Below are 22,102 nucleotides of genomic sequence, written 5' to 3' on the forward strand. Positions count from 1 at the left end.
ATAAATTGCAAGTCAAGATTTATTCTCAACGGTAGTAAAATTATATGCATTATTAGTAGTTCTAAATTAATATAATACTACTACTACTCGATTTTGAATCAATGTTTGTATTTCTAGTACTGTAGTAAACCATTTAATATTTAGATTTCAGAATGAGTTTAGAAATCCGAACTGAATGTTTGAGATCATATTTAACATAAACGAAACTGGACATGATATCATGTCGTTTTTATTTGTGTACCTTTGAAGATGGTTTAAGATTTTCACATATTTAAGTAGTAATCTCAATGAATTATTCATATCTTCATTAATGACTAATTATATCTGTAAGGTTTTTCTTCCTCCTTGCCACGTGCCTTTGTGGTGTAACTAGAAAGCCCGTCTAGCTAGCAGTCGGAAGGTCCAAAGTTTAACTCCCGGCGAGGGCATCTCAGATTCTTCACGTTTTCCGTCTTCAAAGAGTTTCTAAAAGACTCTATAAGTAGAGTTCGAACTAAAAGGTGTGGATGATAATTTTTCAACACCAAATATTTGGCGGCTGGTTCCTCTCCTTTCCAGTCGTTCTCTGAGTAGGAGAAGCTGTAAGGTTTTTCTCCTTCCTTACCAGGAGTGTTCGTAGCGTAACTGGAAAACACGTCCGACTAACAATCGGAAATTCTGCAGTTCGAGTCCTAGCGAAGACACTGCACATTTTTCATGTCTTCAACAAAACCTAATGATGCTGCGACTTACTTTTAAATAATCTATCTCATTCTCAACTTTCTACTGTAGTTAGTGCTACTGCAGCTGTATTAAATATGCAAAAACAGCTTTCTTAATCTAAACAAGGATATTTAACTTATTTAAAAGAGAGCAAAATTTAACAAAACTTAGTGAGGACGAAACAGTAATGAAGATTTCGTTGAAATCACCTTCATTTTCTCTTTTTTTTTTAAACTAGACTGTAATTTTAATTTGTATATTTTAATAAATAAAACACTTAATCTCTACGTTAGAAAATTTTTGTGCATGCAAAGCTTAAATTTTATTACTTACCTCATTTACAGAAGATACTTGAAGTTTATAGAAAAGTGGTACATAAATATGGGCTGTGACAGGTATGACGAAGCAGTATGCAATATTGACCATCCAGTATTGAATACCAAATTGATATGATTCAGCAGGTACTCCCAATAGCGTAATAGCAGATAAAAATGTTGCCAAAACAGACATAGCCACTGGTAGGACTTTCATGGTTTTTCCGCCGAATAAAAACTCTTTCGTCGTACTTTGTTTTGTCCCAGTTACAGCATAGAACACGCCAATGCCTGCCGAAATTGCTAGCATGGCTATGCACACGGCATAGTCAGCTAAGTCGAAACGACGACTCATTTCGCTTGGGATAGTGATATTCATTATGATATCTATAGGAGAAAAAGCAGAAAAATTAAGATTCGAATTCAATTTCTTCAAAGCTGAATTTTAAAATTCTTAGTTTGTTTCAAGAGCTCAAAATGCAAACGTTAAATTAAAATTTGTAGAACTATTAAAAACTCAAAAGTAGTACTTTGGTTCTGTTATCGCAAGCAATAAAAAAAATCTGGATTACATTGTTTTCTCCCGGATGTGAACAAGAAACCTGAAATCCGTGCTTAATAGACTTGATGTTCCTTGTACACCAGACACAGATCCAATTTAAGCAAAATTCAAGGACATTTACATTAAAGAATATTTAGAAAATAATGATTATACAGAACATTAATAACCTTTATTTTTTTACAATTTAAGAAAACTAAAAATCTGTTTTTTATATTCATATATGTCTTAATCTCGAAAATATTTAAGGAAATTTTATTTACTTTCACAATACCTATTTAAGGTAGGAGGTAAAAGAAAAAAGGGGAGGATAGCGCTTTGCTTATTAGCCCAGAAGGGCTATTAATTTCGTTTTGGCATTTTGCATTGGTTCACTATAACTGTTGGTTTACTTTTCAAATTGTTGCCACCAAATGTTACAGCCCTGGGTTATACTTAAAGAAATTAAATAATGAAGAATCTACATGAATGTATGTATGTTTCTCGCATTGTGATAAAACAACGGTGGCTAAAGCCATCAAATTTTGAATAACGTACATTTCCACCTGAATATGGACATCTGGGAGCCCAAATTTGAAATTTGTTTTATTATCTATTTCATATTTTGTAAAACTTTAACCAATTTTTGATTAACAGACGCAACGATTTCAAAGCGAGCAATGACAAAACCGTACCAATTTTTTTTTTTATCTCCAGCGCGCGAGACCGTGTATAGGAAATTGTAAAGTTATGCTTATTTTAAAATTATTTTGCGATATTGCTGTTGAACTGAATTTTATGGTTTAAGTGCGAAGAAATATTTAATAAATAAAGGTAACATACAAAACGTTAATAAAACGCCCCTTTGGGCGTAATGTAAAATCTGAAAGCTTTAAGATTTTTTTATTTTTTATTTCCTTTGTTTTGCTTGTGATAATTATTTCGCTCAATTTCTTCATTTCTTTTTCTGTTAAACTATGCAAATCTATTTTCTTCAAGATAGCTTTTTCCAGTTTCTCTTAGATGGTCCTCTACGAAGGCATCCCTCCCTTTAAGCAGATAGCCCTCGAATGCTTTGCCATAATCAAATAAACCAAACCACCCGAATACTACGTGACTGAAATTTACAGATTCAAAACACATTATATTTAAAGAAGTTTAAGATAGCAACATGAAATGGTACCATAAAGAAACTTCCTCTCTTCTTATCGGGTAGAAAATATGAACAAATTATTTTAAAGAGTATAGAAATTCATGAAGAGATGTTATTGGTCTTTGGTTTAAATTCTAAGATTTCAAAATAAATTCAAACAAATTCTAAATTAGAACTGCCAAACCTTATTAAGCTTTTGGAGGTTTTTTTCGTAATAATCTTTTAATCATTTTTTAATAAAGCGGCATCTTCAAATGCACGTAAAGCATTGCTTTTTAATAAATTAAGGATGGAATGCGTTTTTTTCCCGAAGAAATACAATGGATTTGAAAGCAGTTATACATCAGTTTAAAATCAGGCAAAAAAGCAACCTTAGTTTGATATAGATTTTGAATAAACCACTATTGATTTCGAGTAACTCTTCTTCAGGACGTTAAAAAAGTTTTAAAGGTGTGACAAATATTTTATACTTTAATCACTGGGCGAAACCCTTAGAATGTTTCCCCTCTAATAAGATGCTGGAAACATATTTTTAAATGATTCAGAGAAAGAATTATGGAACAAAAATTTTTTTTGGCCAGATATGATATTAAAATGCTAATAAAATATAAAATTTAACTACAGACATATGCTAATTTCAGAATTTAAATATTGAACTAATTATTATTATTACTAAACGTTTGAGGCGATTTAAATTTAACAACCATTTCATAAATCATTACATATACAACTCACGCCGCTATTTATTAACAAATGATTAGTTAAGCTGTTATAAATTTCAGTATTTATATTTCACTGAATAATTTTGTTTCTGTAAAGTTATATAAGTTATAGAAAAATAGTACTGTAATATAGTTAACTGGAATAATATTGAAGCAATGTGCAACTTTAACTCACAGTTAATCATAGAGCCCTTACAAAATATATCGAAGAGTTATAATATATTTAACAGAAAATTCTGTTAGCAGTTTACGTATACTCCCGTATTTTCAAGGAGAAGAATTCCGAAGAATATATTCATCTCATATCAAAAATTAAACATTCAAGGCACACCATAAAAAAGTGAATAATGAAAAAATAAACATCATTATAAATGGAGAAACTAAGTTATTAAATTATTACAATATCATCTGCTACCACTACTGTTGTCTCACGACTTTTCTCTTCCCTTTTTGTATTTTCGGTATAGATAGGATGTTATTGTACTTAAGGTTTATTATAACAATTTTTCCACCTTTCTGCAATAAACAAAGTTAAATTTTCATTGGACTTAATTCATTCTTATCAGCGTATCAGGAGTTGACAGTTTGCGAAAATGCTCACAATTTTCTTGTCAGATCAATGATTGTAGAAGGTTATATACGAACAGGTAATTTCAAGGGTACTGTTATTCAAGTTATTAGGGCATTATAGCCCTGAAGGTTGGCTTTTCTCCAATTTCATTGCCAAAAGCAATTGACAATATCTAAACTTTTGAATCAGCTGTACTGGGTTCCGAAACCCAAGTCTAACGATCAATTTTATCGTCATTTTCATGAGATTGTCCTTAAGCAGTGATGACTTCCGGACTTTGAACAATTCATTCGACATCTACCACTTATAGTGATCACCTGTATTTCAAGGCCTATACTTATAATTTTAACCATTAGAAGCAACTGATACCTGCAGCTAGAATGTTGTTTAAAAAGAGCTTGATTCACAAAATTGCAGAAGCATAGAACTTCGGAGAAACTGTAAAGAATACAAACAGCTTCAAATTTTGCAATGTTTTGTTTAAATCAAATTTCATCAAAATGCATAAAAAGAGCGTTTGCTAAACCCACGCTGAAAAAGAATTTCATAACCTAGGGTTTTTCAGACATTCTGATCCTGCAGTTTATTTTTGTCTCAGAAAATATTCTTCAACTTACTGAACAGCTTATCCATTAAAACAACGCTGCTCGTGAATAATGCTTTATTATGAGATAAACGTTTATAATAAACACAATAGTGTAATTATAATAATATACGTAATAGCAGCTAATAGTCCAATGAATAATAGGCATATGCTATTAAGAAGAAGTTTTACAAGGAAGTATCCCATTTCCTCCATGCGTGCTCTCTTAATTCACGTGGCAACCTGTCCAGCTAGCAATTGGAAGATCCTGGTTCAAATCCCACTATCAAAGTACGCTCGATTTTCATGTTTCCTTGTGTGAAATGTCTAATGGCCTCCACAGTTTCAGAAAAACAATACCAGTCACAGTATTTCCCGTATCTCAGGACCTCTATTTCTCTCTACAAATTAGCAGAACTCATTGGATTTCGTGTATCATAACTAATTTTTAGAAGCTAAAACTAAGGCGAAGAAACAAAAGTTTAAAAGCTAAACTTTATGCTTAGATGATAATTATTTTTACAGTAGCTAAAATATTAACAAATCATTTGACATAGCACTCATTATGCATGATAAATGTTATTTTGTATTCTAATTATAGCACATGTATAGATTTTATCACATGCATTGGATTTTATCAATATGCTGCAAGAAAAATCATGAAGACTTTATAAGGTATTTCTCCCACCTTCCTAGCGTGCCTTCGTGGTGTAGTGGTCAGCACACTGAGCCGGTATTTCAGAGCTCCGTGGTTCGATTCCCGGCGAAGGCGTTTGCTATTTTTCATCTCTCTGACTTTTCTAATTAACCTAATGTCTCTACAACTTGTTAATCGGTGCCGCCACACTATCGTTCATGATCATAGAGGTTTAATCATGGACATATTGTTGCCTCGAAACAAAATTAAATTTCAAATATATAAGTACAGTTATTTTATGGCTTTGATGCGCGAATAGTACTTCCTAAAGGATAAGGATATGGAAGGGGGGATCTGGGCAGTATGCCTCTACTGAACGGTTACTTAGTATAGCACCACGTCCTCCATGATCTGGAGAACCCTTAAGACAACATTAATTCAAATATGTGAGTACGTAATTGAAAATGAATGCTTGATTACAAACGATTGTAGTATACCTTCACAGTAAAAATTGGTGCATTTGTCTAAATAACAGGTTACGATACATTTAACCTAATACGATGTAGTTAAGAAGTGATATGTGTTATTGCATAAGACTTCTAACAAGTGATATATAATTATACTTAATACATGATACAGCGCGAGGATAAAGACAAGTCAAACATATAATTATAGAGAGATTATAGTATGATAAAAATACAGTACAGTATGATAAAAATACAGTATAGGATGATAAAAATACAGTACAGTATGATAAAAATACAGTAGTTTACAGAAGATTACAGTAATAATGTTTGCAGTAAATTACACTGAAAATATTATGCCATACATACGACATGATACAGTTTAAACAATTGTAGTATACCTTGGCAATAAAGATTTGTTGCATTTTGTGTAAATAACAGGCTACGATACATTTAACATAACTTTCTAAAGCTGTATTTTATTCTTCTATTCTGTTTTCGGCTTAGTTATTTTACAATGAAATTTCTTCTGCGAAATCGAATTTTATACTGGCTGGCGGATGTATAGAAACAGGACAATTGCTTTAAGGTGTGGAGTAAAAACAAGTTTCAGCAGTACGCACTCTTATGCAACATTTCAAGTAATAGCTTTAAAAGCGCATGACACTGCTGAATCACCGAAGCCAGAATAACTAGTCAGAAATGAGAATATTCAGAAATCATTTTTTATACGTGTGTAACTACGGATGGTGTTGGCTGCAACCAATAAAATAATTTCTACTTTGGGGAAATCTAGAGAAGTAAAAGATTTATAAAGGAAAATATAAATTTTTGAAAGATTTTTTAAAGGCGAAGTGCTCTTGAATTCCCTCTAGAGAATCACGACGGATAACCAACAGAAATACCATGACTTTCGACATTTATTCTAAGACATAATTTTGATCATGAGATGTTTAAGAGTTGGCAAAGGCTTACAATCATTTCTCAAACTAGTGGCACTTTTCATATTTACCAAATATATTATAAAATGTTATTTGAAAAAATACAAAATTAATGTTTGAACAACAATTTAATCATGGCAAATTTTGTGTAAAATCAAGAATTCTCAGGAATAGAAATTAAAAAGTATATATATTAAACAATATTTAACTGAGATAAATTGTGACTTATCAGCCTTTATTAATTCAAGTTTAAATGCGTTTAGAATTTAGGTCAAAATATGTAATTAATCTCCGATTTCAAGTTCTTTTAAATTTTAGAAAATAGCAAAAGGAAAAAGCGTTATTTTTACAAAAAATTTTATGTGTGTTTCCTTTTCATACCTCCTCGTGCTAAATAGGAAAAAGAAAGATCTCTAGCTCTTTTATATTTAAATCAAAAGGGTTAAAGAAATTTTTATTGCAGAAAATTATGTCAGCAAATATGCCTACCGTAAATAATAATTATTTGTTCAAATGGATTAACTAAACACAATTTCTGCCACGGTTAAAGTTTAGACGAAGCTGCACACAATGTTCTTTGAAGAATGATATGCAATATCCCTAAAACTTATAAAAAAAAAAAAAAAACACGCTCACAAGTCGCAAGCAGAGAAAGGAGTACTCTGAAACAGTTAGATATTGAACATGCCCAAAGACATGTTCAAAGCTATACTTGTGAAGCTTCTATAGTTTCTAAATGCTCTGAAAATTTATACTGCGAAAGACACGTATTAGGAAAGGTTTCATTCTAACTGCTGCCCGTTGTGTTAAACAAAACACTGAAACAGTATCTTGCCTTGAAGCAGTACCTTACTTTAGTCTCCATTTGAGTTATCACTTGCGTAATCACAAATTTAATGCTTTCTATGTACAGGAACTTTCGCAGGGTATAATCAATTTAAATATTCAATAAACGAATGCCTTCAAAGGAAACTAGACTTGAGAAAAGTGTTTCATTGCTCCTATCAAGCTCTCTCTGTTGATATGGAAACACATGCCTAGAGAATTACGGTGAGGAGACTCCCAACTATCTCAAAATAATATATCAGTGAAACATTCGTATCTAAAATAAATCATATTTCATTCATATTTTATTGTATAGTACTAGTTACGATTTTATAAAAAAACGAAAATGGGTTATCATAAGATTCGTAGATAATGGCAACTAGCAGTTTAGCTATTAGTGCCATTATCTTCGAATTAATGCCATTATCTATGTTTAACAATTAACCTAGTAATTTTTCACAGCATTGTAGCCAAGAATGGATAGAAAAGCGTAGTGTTTCCGAAGACACCACCCTTCTTCTACAAAAAAGAAGAAAGAAAAAGGAGAAAAGTAGAAGAAAAAGATAGATATAGATTTTCTTATGAATAAAACTGTGGCATAGGTCTTTCAGTTTAATAACGTTTTTTCCTTCCTAAAATTTTAGACACATTTTAATTTACATCACGCATAACATTTTACAATAACGTTATTACATTGGAAAATATTTTAATAACTTGGAAGCTATTTTGAGTTTCAAACCACAATTTACAAACTGGTACATAAATTCAAGTCTGTCAGTCTTTTATGTCAGTCTTTTTTATTCAAGTCTACAACTGGATCATGGCATTCGGCTAAATTTTTCGTTCATTTTATATACAATACATTCGTTATGGTAAACACTCAATTCATAATTATTAGCACTAAGCAAATTTTGTCAGCATTCGCTAATTTATTATATATTTTTCATTGATATATGATATTTACATTTGAATATTAAATGGGAGGACATTTAACCCTTAATAATACAATCACGCACAAAAAAACATAAATTGCTCAAGTAATATAATATGCATGTTGTGTAAGCCGCAATTTATAACAATACAGCAATTTATCAACTCTGTGATACTGTATTTGAAATGCTAATCTGAAGTTATACTTCACTTAATGTCAATTATCAGCCACAAATTATGATACAAAAATACGAAAGAACTAAAGAAATAGAAAAATTGTTTTCATTCTCTGAGCATCGTGATATTTTAAAGTATATTTTAAAAATTATTTAATGTTAACTTTTTCAGTTTTAATTGTAGCTAATTATCTTACCTTTACTGTCATACGTAACTGCCTTTAAAATCCAAAACCAGAGTAGTGGACTGGCTTGCAAATAGCTCTTGGCAAATGCAGACCAGAGATCAGAGAACTGTTCCAGCACTTGTTGCTGTGACTGCAATTAGTAATATTAGCTTCTGAAACAAATGACAGTGATTCTTTTCCGAGCGCAGTTCCATGAATCAAATTCAGCGATGCGAAAATTTTCACAAGCAGAGGTAATAATTTGTTGACATTGGTGCCAGCTTATTAAAAAGAAAGCAACCTAGCGGTTCCCGTTAATCAATTGCGCGCATTTAGCTTTAAAATATTCCTTCTGTGATACATTTCGTTTCACATAACATCAAAAAATATAGCCGCATTTCATTCACTTGAAATATTTTCCAAAACTGAGCAGTTGCTTGCTTTGCGATTTCATTCACTTATGGCTCTCATCACTTTAATGCAAAAGTTATGATGTTACTGCAGTGGAATTATTCAATTATTTAATTGTTCATTATTTTGTTGTAGACCAATATAAGTACAAGAGATGAAATATTCTTTTTATTTCACTAGCACAAAATTAAAATCTTGAGTAAAATTTTCTAAATTCTATTCACAGAAAATAGAAAGAGACTTTCCAATTACATCAAATAAGACTAAAACATTCTGAATTTTAAATATAAAACACTTGCTAAATTTGCGTATGTTTCATAACATATTTTGCATAAAAATAAAATGCTTATGTCTAGGTGATTTGATAAAGCAAACTATGGCTAAAAGACTCCTGTACTTGAAATTTTCTGCTGGCCCTTGTTCTTATAAATGTACTTTTACGAACGCAACAATAAAAGTAGTATTGAGTAATCAAAATAAATTTCGAGTCAAACTATAAGGCATTTTCTTTCTCCTTCCAGCATGCCTTCGTTGTGTAAATAGTAGCATACCCAACATGTATTGGAGAGGTCCCGGTTCGAATCCCGACGAAGGTATGATACATTTTACACGTCTCCTGATTCCAAAATAACCTAATGACTCTACAGTGGTGCCCAAATTAAAAGGTGGTGAACAATAATTCGTCAGCGCCATAATTTGGCGATTGGGTCCCCTATTCCCCAGTCGCCCTTTGAAAGGAGTAGTATACAAGGTATTTTATACCTCCATCCAGCATGCCTTCGTGGTGTAACGGTAGCACACTCGGCGCGTATTCCAGGGATCCAGGTTCGAGTCCCGGAGAGGGTATGACACATTTTCCACGTCTCCTTTTTCCAAATATCCTAATGACTCTACAAAACATTCACTCTTTATTAAAATTGTGAAACGATAATAAGGAAAAAAGAATACAGCGAAGAACGAATATAAAACAAATTAATAATGAGCAACATGAAAGTAAGGAAAATAAATTTACAGGACTACAATTACGAAGGTTAAACGAAATATATATATATTTCTTATCATTCATTGCCTTCTTTCGAAACTATAGTCTTTCAAAATAACTCTCTAGACGTAGATTCTTGCTGCTCGTAATCAAATTTTTTAATTTGGGGGAATACTAATTTGGGAAGAGAGAAATAAAAAAGATAAACATAAAAATTCAATCGTATTTAAGAAGAAATGGGACAATCATAATGTCTTTTTCGGAACAAGAACATTTAGTCTTACAGCATGTTTCTTAATCCTATTTTCCCTTCGAAGTCCCATAGCACGATTCCGTCTGCACTCATACAGTTGTTCAAAGCCTGCATTCACAAATTTGTGTAGATATATTTCTGTTTCCTATGAAGAAGTATAGATTTTTTCCGGATTAATATTGCTTTTCATGTTAAGAATTTCAGACATTTCTTTATGTCTGAAATAAATATCTATTATACAAACTATTCGAAAGATCGTGACTTTTTAAACTTTTAAACATTAAGATTTTTATTTTAAAGCTTTTACCAGCATAACCCATAAATGTCAACAAAATAATCTGTAACATTTGGTTCAACCTAGACCGAAATTGCAATAATATTTTTTAAGATAAGACAGTAAATAAATACGGTTTTTTTAATTCCACATCTTTTTGCAAATTTCTTTAACTTAAAATTATAATCATAATAAAAAAATTTTTTTTCATCTAAAATTTATGAAAATTCAGCTTAGACTAAAGATATTCTTATGTGAAAACTACATGCATTTAAATGAAGACCTCATCTTTAACGAGTAGTCAAGTATCCTTTACTTTCCAATAAGACTACATCTTAAAGCCGCTTTGAATTTGGAAAATGCAGAATATTTTACTACTTCAAAAAAAAAAAAAAAAAAAAAAATACCCCGCAACACTTTCTTCAAAATGCAAAGAAGTTTTCTATGAAATCAACATCAAGGCTAAGTTTCAATTTTACCTGCTTTTGAATTCTCTATTGGCGCACTTCTCTTTTTATAGTTAAAATATTCCAAATAATTTTCACTTTAGACTCAACAGAAGTGAAAGCGGTACATTTAAATCTTGAATATGAAACTGAGATTACACTCATCTTCAAATTTATAACTGCAATGGGATTTAGGGACAAAAAGTAGTGCTTTACTCGCTGAATGGCCAGAGTTCGCTGTAGACGGCGTTATCATTCATAAACTGTTCTTGCTACATTCAGACCAGCAAACCTGAGCTTAAAGAGGTACACCTGCTTAATAAAGAATTTCTAGTTTTGTTAAAACTATAAAACTGTAAAACCCTGTACAATTACATTTAAAAGTCAGAATTTAACTACGCATTTATTTATGTGTTCTCTTTGCGCCCGGCTCACAAACGAGAGGTCTTTCCTAATTAATTTTCCGAGCTTTACTCTCCACAAAATGAATCGGCCAAAAGTATTCCGCTGTTCATTTTTGTCAGCCTGTTAATATTTTAACTGCAGCTATAGTCAATAGATGACAGCTGCCAGTCGGACAAATTTTATTTTATGCGAAGCGTTATTTATTCTTGAACTTTACATCCAAGGCAAATAAATACGTGTACTGTGAAGGCGATTTTTCGCTTCCTTTTCGTCACATACAGAAAAATTATTAAATTTTGAAAACTTAATTATTGACGTGCCAGTATGTAGTTTTGTGTGATTAAAGTTATCATCTTAAAAGGCAACAGTATAAATTATTTACACCATACACGAAGTTTTATAAGTTAAATGCATGCACTAAGGCTTTTTTGCCACGCTTGTGTACGTGAAGAAAGAAACAAATAAGGAAAAATATATCTGCAGGTTTCAGATTTTAAACATTTTTAAAGGGGCTTTTTTTAACGTTTTGTGTGTTACCTTTATTTATTAAATATCATATTCTTTGCACCTAAACCATAAAATTCAGTTCAATAGCAATGTAGCAAAATAATTTTAAAATGAGTATACCTTTAGTATATAATGATACACAGTTCCGCGCGCTGGAGATAAAAAGTGTTTTTTTTTTTTTTTTTCTTTTTTTTTCCGTAGAGTGTTCCATTGCTCGCTTTCAAATCCTTGAGTTTGTTAATCAAAAATTCGTTAAAGTTTTACAAAATATGAAATCGATAATAAAACAAATTCCAAATTTGGTCTTCCACATGCCCATATTCGTAGAAGGATTATGTCATTCAAAATTCAATGGCTCGATGCACCGTTGTTTTATCATAATGCGAGAAATATACATACATTTATGCAGATTTTTCATTATTTAATTTCTTCAACTATAATGCAGGACTCTAACATTTGGTGGTAACCGTTTGAAAAGTGAAACAAACATTTATAGTGATTCAACGCAAAATCGAAAAACGAAAACAATAGTACTTTAGGGATAAAGCCCCTTTGGACTAAAAAAAGTGTCAGTTTTAGATAATTTGTAGTTTTATATCAGTTTTAGATAATATGGCTAAAAATACTAAATGTAAAAAAAAATGTTGCTATAGGTACCAATCAGTTCAGAATTTGAGAATAATAAAACAATAAATTTTAAAAATATCCTATGACTTTTTAAATAGTTTTATGGAAAATATGAAATGCTTATGGGGTTAATTTTTTTTTGTTTCTGCTTGCATTAATTACATCTCATTCTTTGTTTTGTGCACTATCTTCCGAGTAAAAATTTCTATCCAACAACCGCAATTTTTCTTTAATTACTCCCGAAATCATTCAAACATATGAGTTGATCACTTACAAATGGATTATTATAAATCCTTTCATAAAAGCTTTATTGCCTAACATAAGTGCAATCCTATTCCCATCCTGCAGGCATTTTGCTGAAATAAAGAGAAACTGAAAATAAAATGATAAATAAAAACATACGTTTACAAAATTACTTACCATAAATTAAGAAAGCCACAAAAGGATTCAATACAAAAATAGTTCCTCTTAAAGGATAAAATTTAAAAGCTGATATTGTTCACTTATCTCATCTTTAATCCGCTTTCAAAACTTTCACTCATTTCCGCGTAGAACAGTATAGCTGCTCTAACTGCAACTTCAAAAGGTTAAAGTCATCTCCCTAAACAAGTAAAAATTTGACCCACTGCCACTGGCTACCATCTACCGCGTATTTTGTAGTTCGCGGTGGCCTCTATTCATTCGCCTGCAACTGGTTTTTAAAGTAAGCGTGGTATTGCGATAACACAGATGCGTGCGATATTTAACTTTCTTTTATAATCATGGACGTTGTTCAAGCGTCTACATATTAGCGTTTCTGGACCTGTAGTCAGTGCCCTGAATCCTAGTATCTATCAGATAAAATGAAAAATGGGCTGTGGTGAACAAAAAGTGTTTATATGATACTCGAATTCCAAACAAGTTAAAGTAAATATCCGAGGGCCATTCATTCGGCACCAAATATAAACAAAAGTATTATTTAATACGATTTTCTTCCGGGTACTTAATAAACGTTTACGAAATTGCTTTAATAATATCAATAGTCGGTCCATTTATTTGTATGACAGAGTTCACTATTTTGAGCTGTCATCATAAACGATAATAGTCTCAACTGAGTTCTCATTCCCATAGTTTAAGACCTTCGATTTAAGAATCTTTTTCAAACAATTACGTTTCTACAAATCTGCCAACAGTCTTGAATTTAAAGACTTTTCATAAAACTACAAATGTTTATAACTTGAATATAATGTTTATAACTTGAATATAATGTAATCGGAAAGGATGTACAGATCGCTATCCAAATATGAAAGTATTAGGACTTTTCTCAATTCGTACCCTTCATACTAACATTTAATATTGCGGCACTTCGAAAATTTCCCTCAGAAGACTCCTATAAAAAGGTCGAAATTATTATAATATTGATTAAAGTAGAGATAGGACGAATCCTAAATTTTCTCGAATCCTGAGAGGCTCTCGAATATCTCAAATATTTCGTATATAAGAATAATAATTGAAAAATAGAAAAAACATTCTATTTAATAATAAAGCTTTTAACAAAAACAAAATTTGAAATTTTGCGTTTAATGAAAAACGAATCTCAGAATATGATTTTTAAAAGTATACCTACGTCATAAACAAGATTTAACATTCTTTTCCCCCTCCGTATCTCATGCCTTCGCGGTATAATCGGAAAGGATGTCCGGCTAGAATTTGAAGATTCAGAATTCAAATTCTGGGGAGTACATTGCTCAGTTTCTCATCTTTCCTGCTTCAGATAAAAGATAGAAAACACTTAATAGACTCTACAAGTGGCTTCCGAACTAAAAAAGAGTTGGAAGATAATTCGTCACCGCCATTATTTAGCGATTAGGTCCCTTCCTTCCTTGTCGCCTTTTAAGTGGGGAAGACCGTAAGAAGTTTTCTTCCTTCTTGCTAGATGCCTTTGTTATGTAATTGGAAAGCACGTCCAGCTAGCAATCGGAAGGTCCGGAGTTCGAATCCTGGCGGTGGCACTGCACGCTTTTCACGCCTTCTACTTCGACAAACCTAGACTATACAAAGATAGGTATGAAATTTAGTAAGTAAAGCATAGAATCAGATCTCCTGATTGTCGAGCTTATTTTCTCAATTAACAAAAAACATTTGTGTCGAATGCTTTACATTTTATCACTGCCTTTTTAAATCGAAGCAAGTCTAAAGAAAAGAAAATTATTGCCAGAATTAAGGCAGATAAACATTAAGGTAAATACTACTTTATTCTCTTCAGAAAATTTATAGTGCGGCATTTCCACACTCTAGGATGTAATATTGATGGTCAATGTTCACTTAAATTATAAAAATGGTGTTTGGTTTTAATACACGCTGCTATCAAGGCGTCAGTAAACTTAATCTTTCCAAAGTGTTGTGTTAAAACATATTAAATTAGGATTTGAAATTTTCGAAAGCTTCGAATTTTCGAATCTCGATCTTTTTAAGATTCGTAAAAGCAGAGGATTCAAATACACTATCTCTAGATAAAAGTATAATTTTTCATCAGTTTTTTTAATTTCCTTCGTTCTCTGTCTCTTGATTAACCTAAAGGAATCAGAAAGGAATGCGTGACATTTCAGCTACGATATGAGCTCGAGATTTCCGTCGAAGGTACTACCGCTTTACGTGTTGAACAATTGCCAGAATGATTTGCTTCTCTATTTTGTTTTTAGTCGTTCATTCATATATTCTTTACAAATAATATAAAGTAGCAGAGTTTGCAAGTATTTCACGGAAGACTAAAAGGAATATTTGGAATATACCATAACAAACGTTTATAACGGCAGGAATGTTACTTTATTATTTGCTGAAATAAATTCTAATTAACATTTAAATATATAAGTAAAATCATTTTCAATTAAATTGAAATTATACCCACTAGTTACTGACTTTCATTATGTTTACACTTCGCGAATCTTGAATTAATTAAATTTCATTCTTACTAATTATAAGTTCTTCTTTCGCAAAACTTGTTCAAAGTTTTAACTCAAAACTTATTATTAGACTTATATGCAAATTTAACTAAATACAGTTCAAATTTAAACTGTATTTAGTTAAATTTGCATATAAGTCTAATAATAAGCAATTAATTCAAATGCATTTCCTTACAACTAGTTAATTTTATAGTCACAAATATATTTGCTCACGGAAAGAAAAGATCAACTTTCATAAAGCCGTAGATAAGTGTATAGGTATATTTAATTAGAAATTTATTTAACATTCATTACTACAATTTGTAAGTTTATAATTCAAATTAGCTGTTTAATATGAATTCAGTCTTTACTATTAACTTCTCCTTTCCGTATTCCTTACTAGCATGCAATTAATATTCTTATACTTAGCATTACATACATTATCCAAAGTTTGATACTCTTTAAATTGTTCTAATGATAATAAATTGACTTGCAAATTCAAATGTTCACAAATAGGATTTCTAGTTAGCATATCAGCTTCAATATTGGTAGAACCTTTCTTATATTTTATTTCAAAGTCATACAAGGTTAATTTTAGAGAACATCTGAATAATCTACCTGTAGGATGTTTAGTGTTCTTAAGCCAAACTAGGGCATCATGATCAGTATGTACAGTAAAATGATTACCATGTAAATAATAATAGAATTTATCTACACTGTAAAAGAAAAGTTCGCTCTTTACAGGCAAAAGTTTTGTAAAGTTACAGAAATCAAAAAGTTACACAAGAATTTCCTGTAATGGTAACAGGTTGAAAGCAAACTGTGGCTGGTACAGCTAATTTGTCTGTAACATTACAGATAATGTTTCAGTAGCCGCGCGGAAGAATCACGTGACTGACTGGAAATCAGCCAATCAGAAGAAAAGTGTTTGAAAGCTATTGCAGAAAAAAACATGGCTGAATGCATGTTGGTTGTATAGCGCAGGTAAGTAAGAAAATGTTTACAATTACGTTTGAAATATTTTTTGTTCATTTTATGCAGATTATTCTCATGCACTTTGCACTGTTACATGTAGTGAGTAAGTATTTAAACGTTTAAGCTTTGCGATTAATTAATATCAGTGTTCGTAATGTCTAATGAGTTGAAAGAGTGCAGAATATTTATTCCAAATGCAGATCTAATAGTAGTATTTTGTCATTGTGCATCCAATAAATTACGCCTTAAATTGCCCGTATTATTTATAACTAATTATTCCAAAATTTAATCGCTGTTGTGGTATTTAATTGAAACGGTAATGTGGTTGTTGAAAACAAAATTAATCATGTTAGCGTTCGTTTGCAATCGTCTGACCAAAGAACGTTTTCCCGGCAGGCCTTGCGACAAAAGTTTATGTAAACATTTAGAATTCTGAATGTAATGTATATATTTTTTGCTTACTAGGTTTAGTTTATTCTTTTTCTAGGATTACCTAATTAATTATACTTGGTTTATAATTCAGTCTAATATGTTTATATACGAGTGTGTTATGAAGTAAAATTACAAAAACTTGAACAATGCGGTCGAGAATCTCGTTTATTCTTTAGTGTAATAATATTATTTTTTCAATGGTATTAATTTCTTACGAATATGTTATAATTCCAAAATGAAGTAATTATATTGATTAAAAATATGTCGCATCATACTTTTCGTAATGTTTTGGTTTACTAACTAGATGCAACTTAATTATTTCATATATTTTAATATACCAATATCAACAGGGAAAAGATGGAAATGACCTAAAATATTTTTCTAAAAATTCGTTAAACTAGTTATAAAAGAAAACTTAAATTTTGTACATTATTTCCAAAAATATTCCATTACTATTTTATAAATTACAAAATTTATTATATTGTATATATAACTACCATTGCATACTTATAAGTTTTTAAACATTTAATGTAGAATTTATGTTGATTTTGTTTTGCCCAATTTTAATACAGTTTTGAAGTATGATAGTCTTGTTACTAGGATAGCATGAATCTGCTAATACAAGTTTAATATATTTCTTGACAAATGTTTCTCTTATTCATGTAATATAATATATAAATTATAAAATAAGTTTTCTTAAAAATAAATTATGATTGTGTATTGGAATTTAAAACAATTCTGTATCTGTATGTTAGTATTAAAAATAAAATAATAATAAATTTTTAATGAAGCATTGATTTTAGCATTAACAATTGTAAATATATATATATACTCACACATGAATAAATGGAAATGCAAGTTACTTTTCTTTACAAAGCCGTTCATGAATATATACTTCCCTTTAGACTGATAGCCTTTGCATGCTTTGTCATATTCTATCAATCCAAATGATGCAAATATGCAGAAAATTTTACTTTCTTTAAAAGTTAATGCAGGAAATAAAATTCAGTGCATTTGTATACTACATTAGTTCTCTTATAGCTTGGTATTTAATTGTCCAATGATTTACTAGTCCAAACTAATGCAGAATTCAGATATTGTTCAAATAAAAGAGAATTAATAAGGTCTGATTGTTAGACATAGTAAATATGAAGATTTATTTTTTTAAATATTATTTTAAGTCAACTAAATTAATTTCAAATTTAAGTAAGTATTCATGCCTTTCAGTAGCATTATTTTTGGAAATCTTAAATTAAATAACTGAATGCAATATTTCTTGTTAATAAAAGAAAAGCAATGTTATGAAAGACTAGCGAAGTGGATTTGCAAGTTCTAATTACGAAAGGTCCCATGCTCTAAGGGGTCATTTTTAAAAATACTTAATTAAAAAAAAGTATTTAACGTAAAACTTCCAGCTTCACACATGTGGAATATTAATTCTATATATTTTATCTCATTTTATTGATTAATTTCATAGCATTTCGTGTGACACTAGTAGAAATTATTTATTAAATTTTATGCAGTTTCTGATCTACGTTTTGATTTTGTTATTAATTACGTTAGGTTACATAAGATTTAAAATTATGTAAGGTACAAAAACCTTCTGCATCTATTAATATATGCTGAAGTGAATGAAGTTGTGTCAGTGAAATTTTTTAAAATCAAAAACAAATTTCTGTGGAAAATTAAAGATATAAATTCTAATTGCAAACAAAGAAGTGAATTTGAAAGTTATCAAATAAGCCAAAGTGTTGGTAATTTTTGCAGTTTTGCAGAAGAATTTTTATACTGTGCAGAATGGGAATATGATGTTTGGTTTTCTTAGTACAGTCAAAAGTCGTTAATCCGGACTCGTCGGGACTTCGGCGATTCCAAATTATCGATTTTTCCGGATTACAGATCATCAGTTTAAATCTGAATATGAAACCGTAATTTATGAAATAAAGAACAATTATGATCTAAAGGGTATCAAAAAAAAAAGCTTAATATTTATTTCTTTTCTTTATTAAACATTTCTTTCAATGTAAGTTGTTTAAGTTGCTTCGTTTTATGTGATAATACTTTCTCTTTAATTCTATAAACAGCCATAATTTCTTCTTCAGTTACAAAGTTCCGCTGTTGAAGTCCTATAATTGCTGTGTCGAGAATGCCGACTAATTTGTCAATCGAAATTTTTTCGTTTTCAATAACCTCTGTATCACTTTCTTCACTATCAGAAGCGAATTATATTGACGAGGAATTTGATTTAAATCATAAACAAGACGGAGTACATCGAGATGAAATACTACATTTAGTAAGGAATTATAAGCCAAATAAAATAAAAACATCTGCCCTGAAGATAAGGATTGCTGACAGATGAACATCCAATACATTGCGTGCCGTGGCATTTCCCCTCCCCGCCGCAGAGTAGCGTGAAATTGATAAACAGCAGATTTCTGAATGGTTAGATAAACAAAGGATTATGCCTTTATCCATTTTTTTGCAGCAATTCCACTTTTTGCTTAATGGACTTCGAAACATACTTTCGCTTTATAGATCCTTTACACATTAGTAAATATATATCGGAAATTCTATTTGACATAATTGAAAGTTCAAGCTTACTTTTATAAAATTGCTCTAACAGTCTTCAAAAAATAATAAGCCGGATCCAGTTCGAAGATTAAGGAACAACGCAATCTGTAACATTAACTGAATTAGATAATTTTAGCTTAGCTTATACCGTCCGTTATACATTAAACGCACATGTGTAAACGTATTATGCGCATGCGCACAAGCATATTCGCAGCCGTAAAGGTCTTACGCACATGCCTCAACGCGACGCATGCGCAGAAATTTTGTAGCTTTGAGGTCCGGATTATAGATCAAACTGAAGTATTGCAACTTAAACAAGTAATTTAGCTTAAAATTTATTTGAACTTAATTTTCTAATTTATTTTGATCATGTATATTTCATGTGTCATAAGTCTTTAAAATGAACTTAATTCTCATACTATTTATTAACACAAATTTTTTAAAGAAGAAAAAATCACATTTGTTTTGCTTAGTTGCCCACGAAAATTTTCAAAAAAATATTTGCATAATTATCCCCCTTTTAATGCATTTAGGAAATGAATATCCCAAGATTTTAAAATGGATTTATCGACATAATGATATATAGAGAGGAGTTATGTTTACTTGCAGACTTTTTTCCTCCTTTTTACTAATATTATAGTATGAAAATCAAGGGGGAAACTAAGCAATAATTTAATTTTGAAGGATGTGATTACAGTAAGACCATAACCAATCAAAAATATTCATGAATGAACTACTGGTAATTATCATAGTATTATTATATAAAAGAAACCTACATTCCAATAAGAATGTTTAGTAACATTAACATTTCAGTATCTGATAATAATAATCTTTATTCCTACTTCCCTATACCTTGAATTTTATTCTTATTATTGCCCAATGCTATTCCCTAGACCTCAAAGCATTTAATGCATCTGGAACTGCAATTTGTGCCGTCTTCTACAGCATGTAATCACCACTCAGTTTGTACTACCACGAGCAATGATCTTCAGAATTACCGTATTGCGTTGCATATTCCATCCCACCCAGCTTTAGAACCAGATTTTGAAAATTAAAAAAAAATATTTGCATAATTTTCCCCCTTTTAATGCATTTAGAAAATGAATATCCCAAGATTTTAAAATGGATTTATCGACATACTGATTGTTTTCGTCATACTAACAAAGGCAAACTTTTGTACACTAAAGGCCCCGTTGAATCTTCCTCTTCTAACTGTTGAATATTATGTCAGCCTAATACAAAAAATGATCTATGATAGTGAAAGGAAATACCAACTGCCATTCACTGTGCAATTTTGCCATATCAGCTGCATATTCATCTTCTCTAATTATTTATGTATGATCTGAGGCTTAAGGAATTGCAAGAACAACAATGAGAATGAGAGAAATTCAAATTATAAAGAAATGAGATAACTTATTAGATGTTGCAATTATGTGTATTCTTATTGAAATAGAGGTTTCTTTTAAAGAAATAATATTGTGATAGTAGTAGTTTATACATGATTACTTTTCATTTGTTATATTCCTGCTGTGACTGTGTCCTTTGGAAATTAAATTATTCGTTTAATTTTTCCCTCTCAATTTTCGGAAGATAAAATTAGTAAAAATAAGTGGGAATATAGCATCAAGAGCATTAGATATCCCCATTTTCTTGAAGCTGTTCACTATTATTGTTTCATAAATAATAGGCCATGCAACCAAAATCCACTAGCAAATCAGTTAGTAAGATGAAAACGACCACTATGCAGACGAAAAAATTTAGGGTAACTTGTTTTGTGAGCGCCTTAAGGAAGACAAACATTACCTAAATCATTAAAACGCCCACCAGCGGCCGAGCGGTAGCGTCGCTGAACACTGGTAGTTCGGTCCGAGGTTCGAATCCCGCGAACGGGCTGGCTGCATGGGCGTTTTCGTGGTTTTCCCCATGTGTAACGTGTATACGAGCCAGTTTCCCTTAGAAAGTCCTCCACGAAGGCATCCCTCCCTTAAGGCAGATAGCCCTCGAGTGCTTTGCTGTAATCTAATAAAACCAAAACCAAACCAAATCATTAAAACAATTTCAGAATCCTGTTGCTAAAAGAAAGCTTGGGGAAAATGTTGTCCGAGTCCCAGTGATTCATTTGGACCAATATGTAATATTGTTTTAGAAATTTAAAGTAATAAATATAATATTTTTCGAGTGCTAAAACAGTTCGAGAAATTTATTCAAGTTCTGAATTCTGAATTCTGAATATAAATATACTGTATATTATATTTAATAACTATGGTGGCTTCATTTATGAAAGATTTGCATATTGGCTGTTTTTGTACAATGAACCTTCTCTAAGCTAGCTATGCGTGATTCCTGAAAATTTTGATCTTTAATGATATTGGGCATCTTAGAGAAGTTATGTTTACTAATTAGTTATTTTATGAGGAATGCTGGTTAAATTTAAAAAGTGATTGACTGAGGTAGCTTGTAGTAATGAGACGGTTCACTGTAATGCAATTTTTTAAAGTATTTGAGCTGTTCCTGATTACTTAAGATATTATAAAAAAATATGATTAAAAGTGTTATATAAGCACATGTTTAAAAC

General features: G+C 30.9%; 1 protein-coding gene across 3 annotated transcripts in view; it reads right to left on the reverse strand.

Annotated features, from left to right (window-relative positions):
* The window catches only part of LOC118195278 (sodium-coupled monocarboxylate transporter 2-like), a 53,156-nt gene extending 39,814 nt beyond the window's left edge, over positions 1–13,342 (reverse strand). The window contains exons 1-2 of one of the 3 annotated variants that reach the window (XM_035366561.2): positions 13,049–13,342; positions 1,036–1,403 (exon numbers count right to left, since the gene is read on the reverse strand). In XM_035366561.2, coding sequence (XP_035222452.1) covers positions 1,036–1,395 — 360 coding nt within the window. In that variant the 5' untranslated portion in view covers positions 1,396–1,403; positions 13,049–13,342. Of the gene's footprint in view, positions 1–1,035; positions 1,404–8,753; positions 8,895–13,048 lie in introns of those variants that run through there. The other 2 variants (XM_035366559.2, XM_035366560.2) reach the window with 2 other exon arrangements.
* Between the last annotated feature and the right edge of the window lie 8,760 nt (positions 13,343–22,102).

This window comes from Stegodyphus dumicola, chromosome X1 (genome assembly GCF_044657685.1).
Source record: "Stegodyphus dumicola isolate Sdum_Otavi_A_Nest chromosome X1, ASM4465768v1".
Classification (NCBI taxonomy): Eukaryota; Metazoa; Arthropoda; class Arachnida; order Araneae; family Eresidae; genus Stegodyphus; species Stegodyphus dumicola.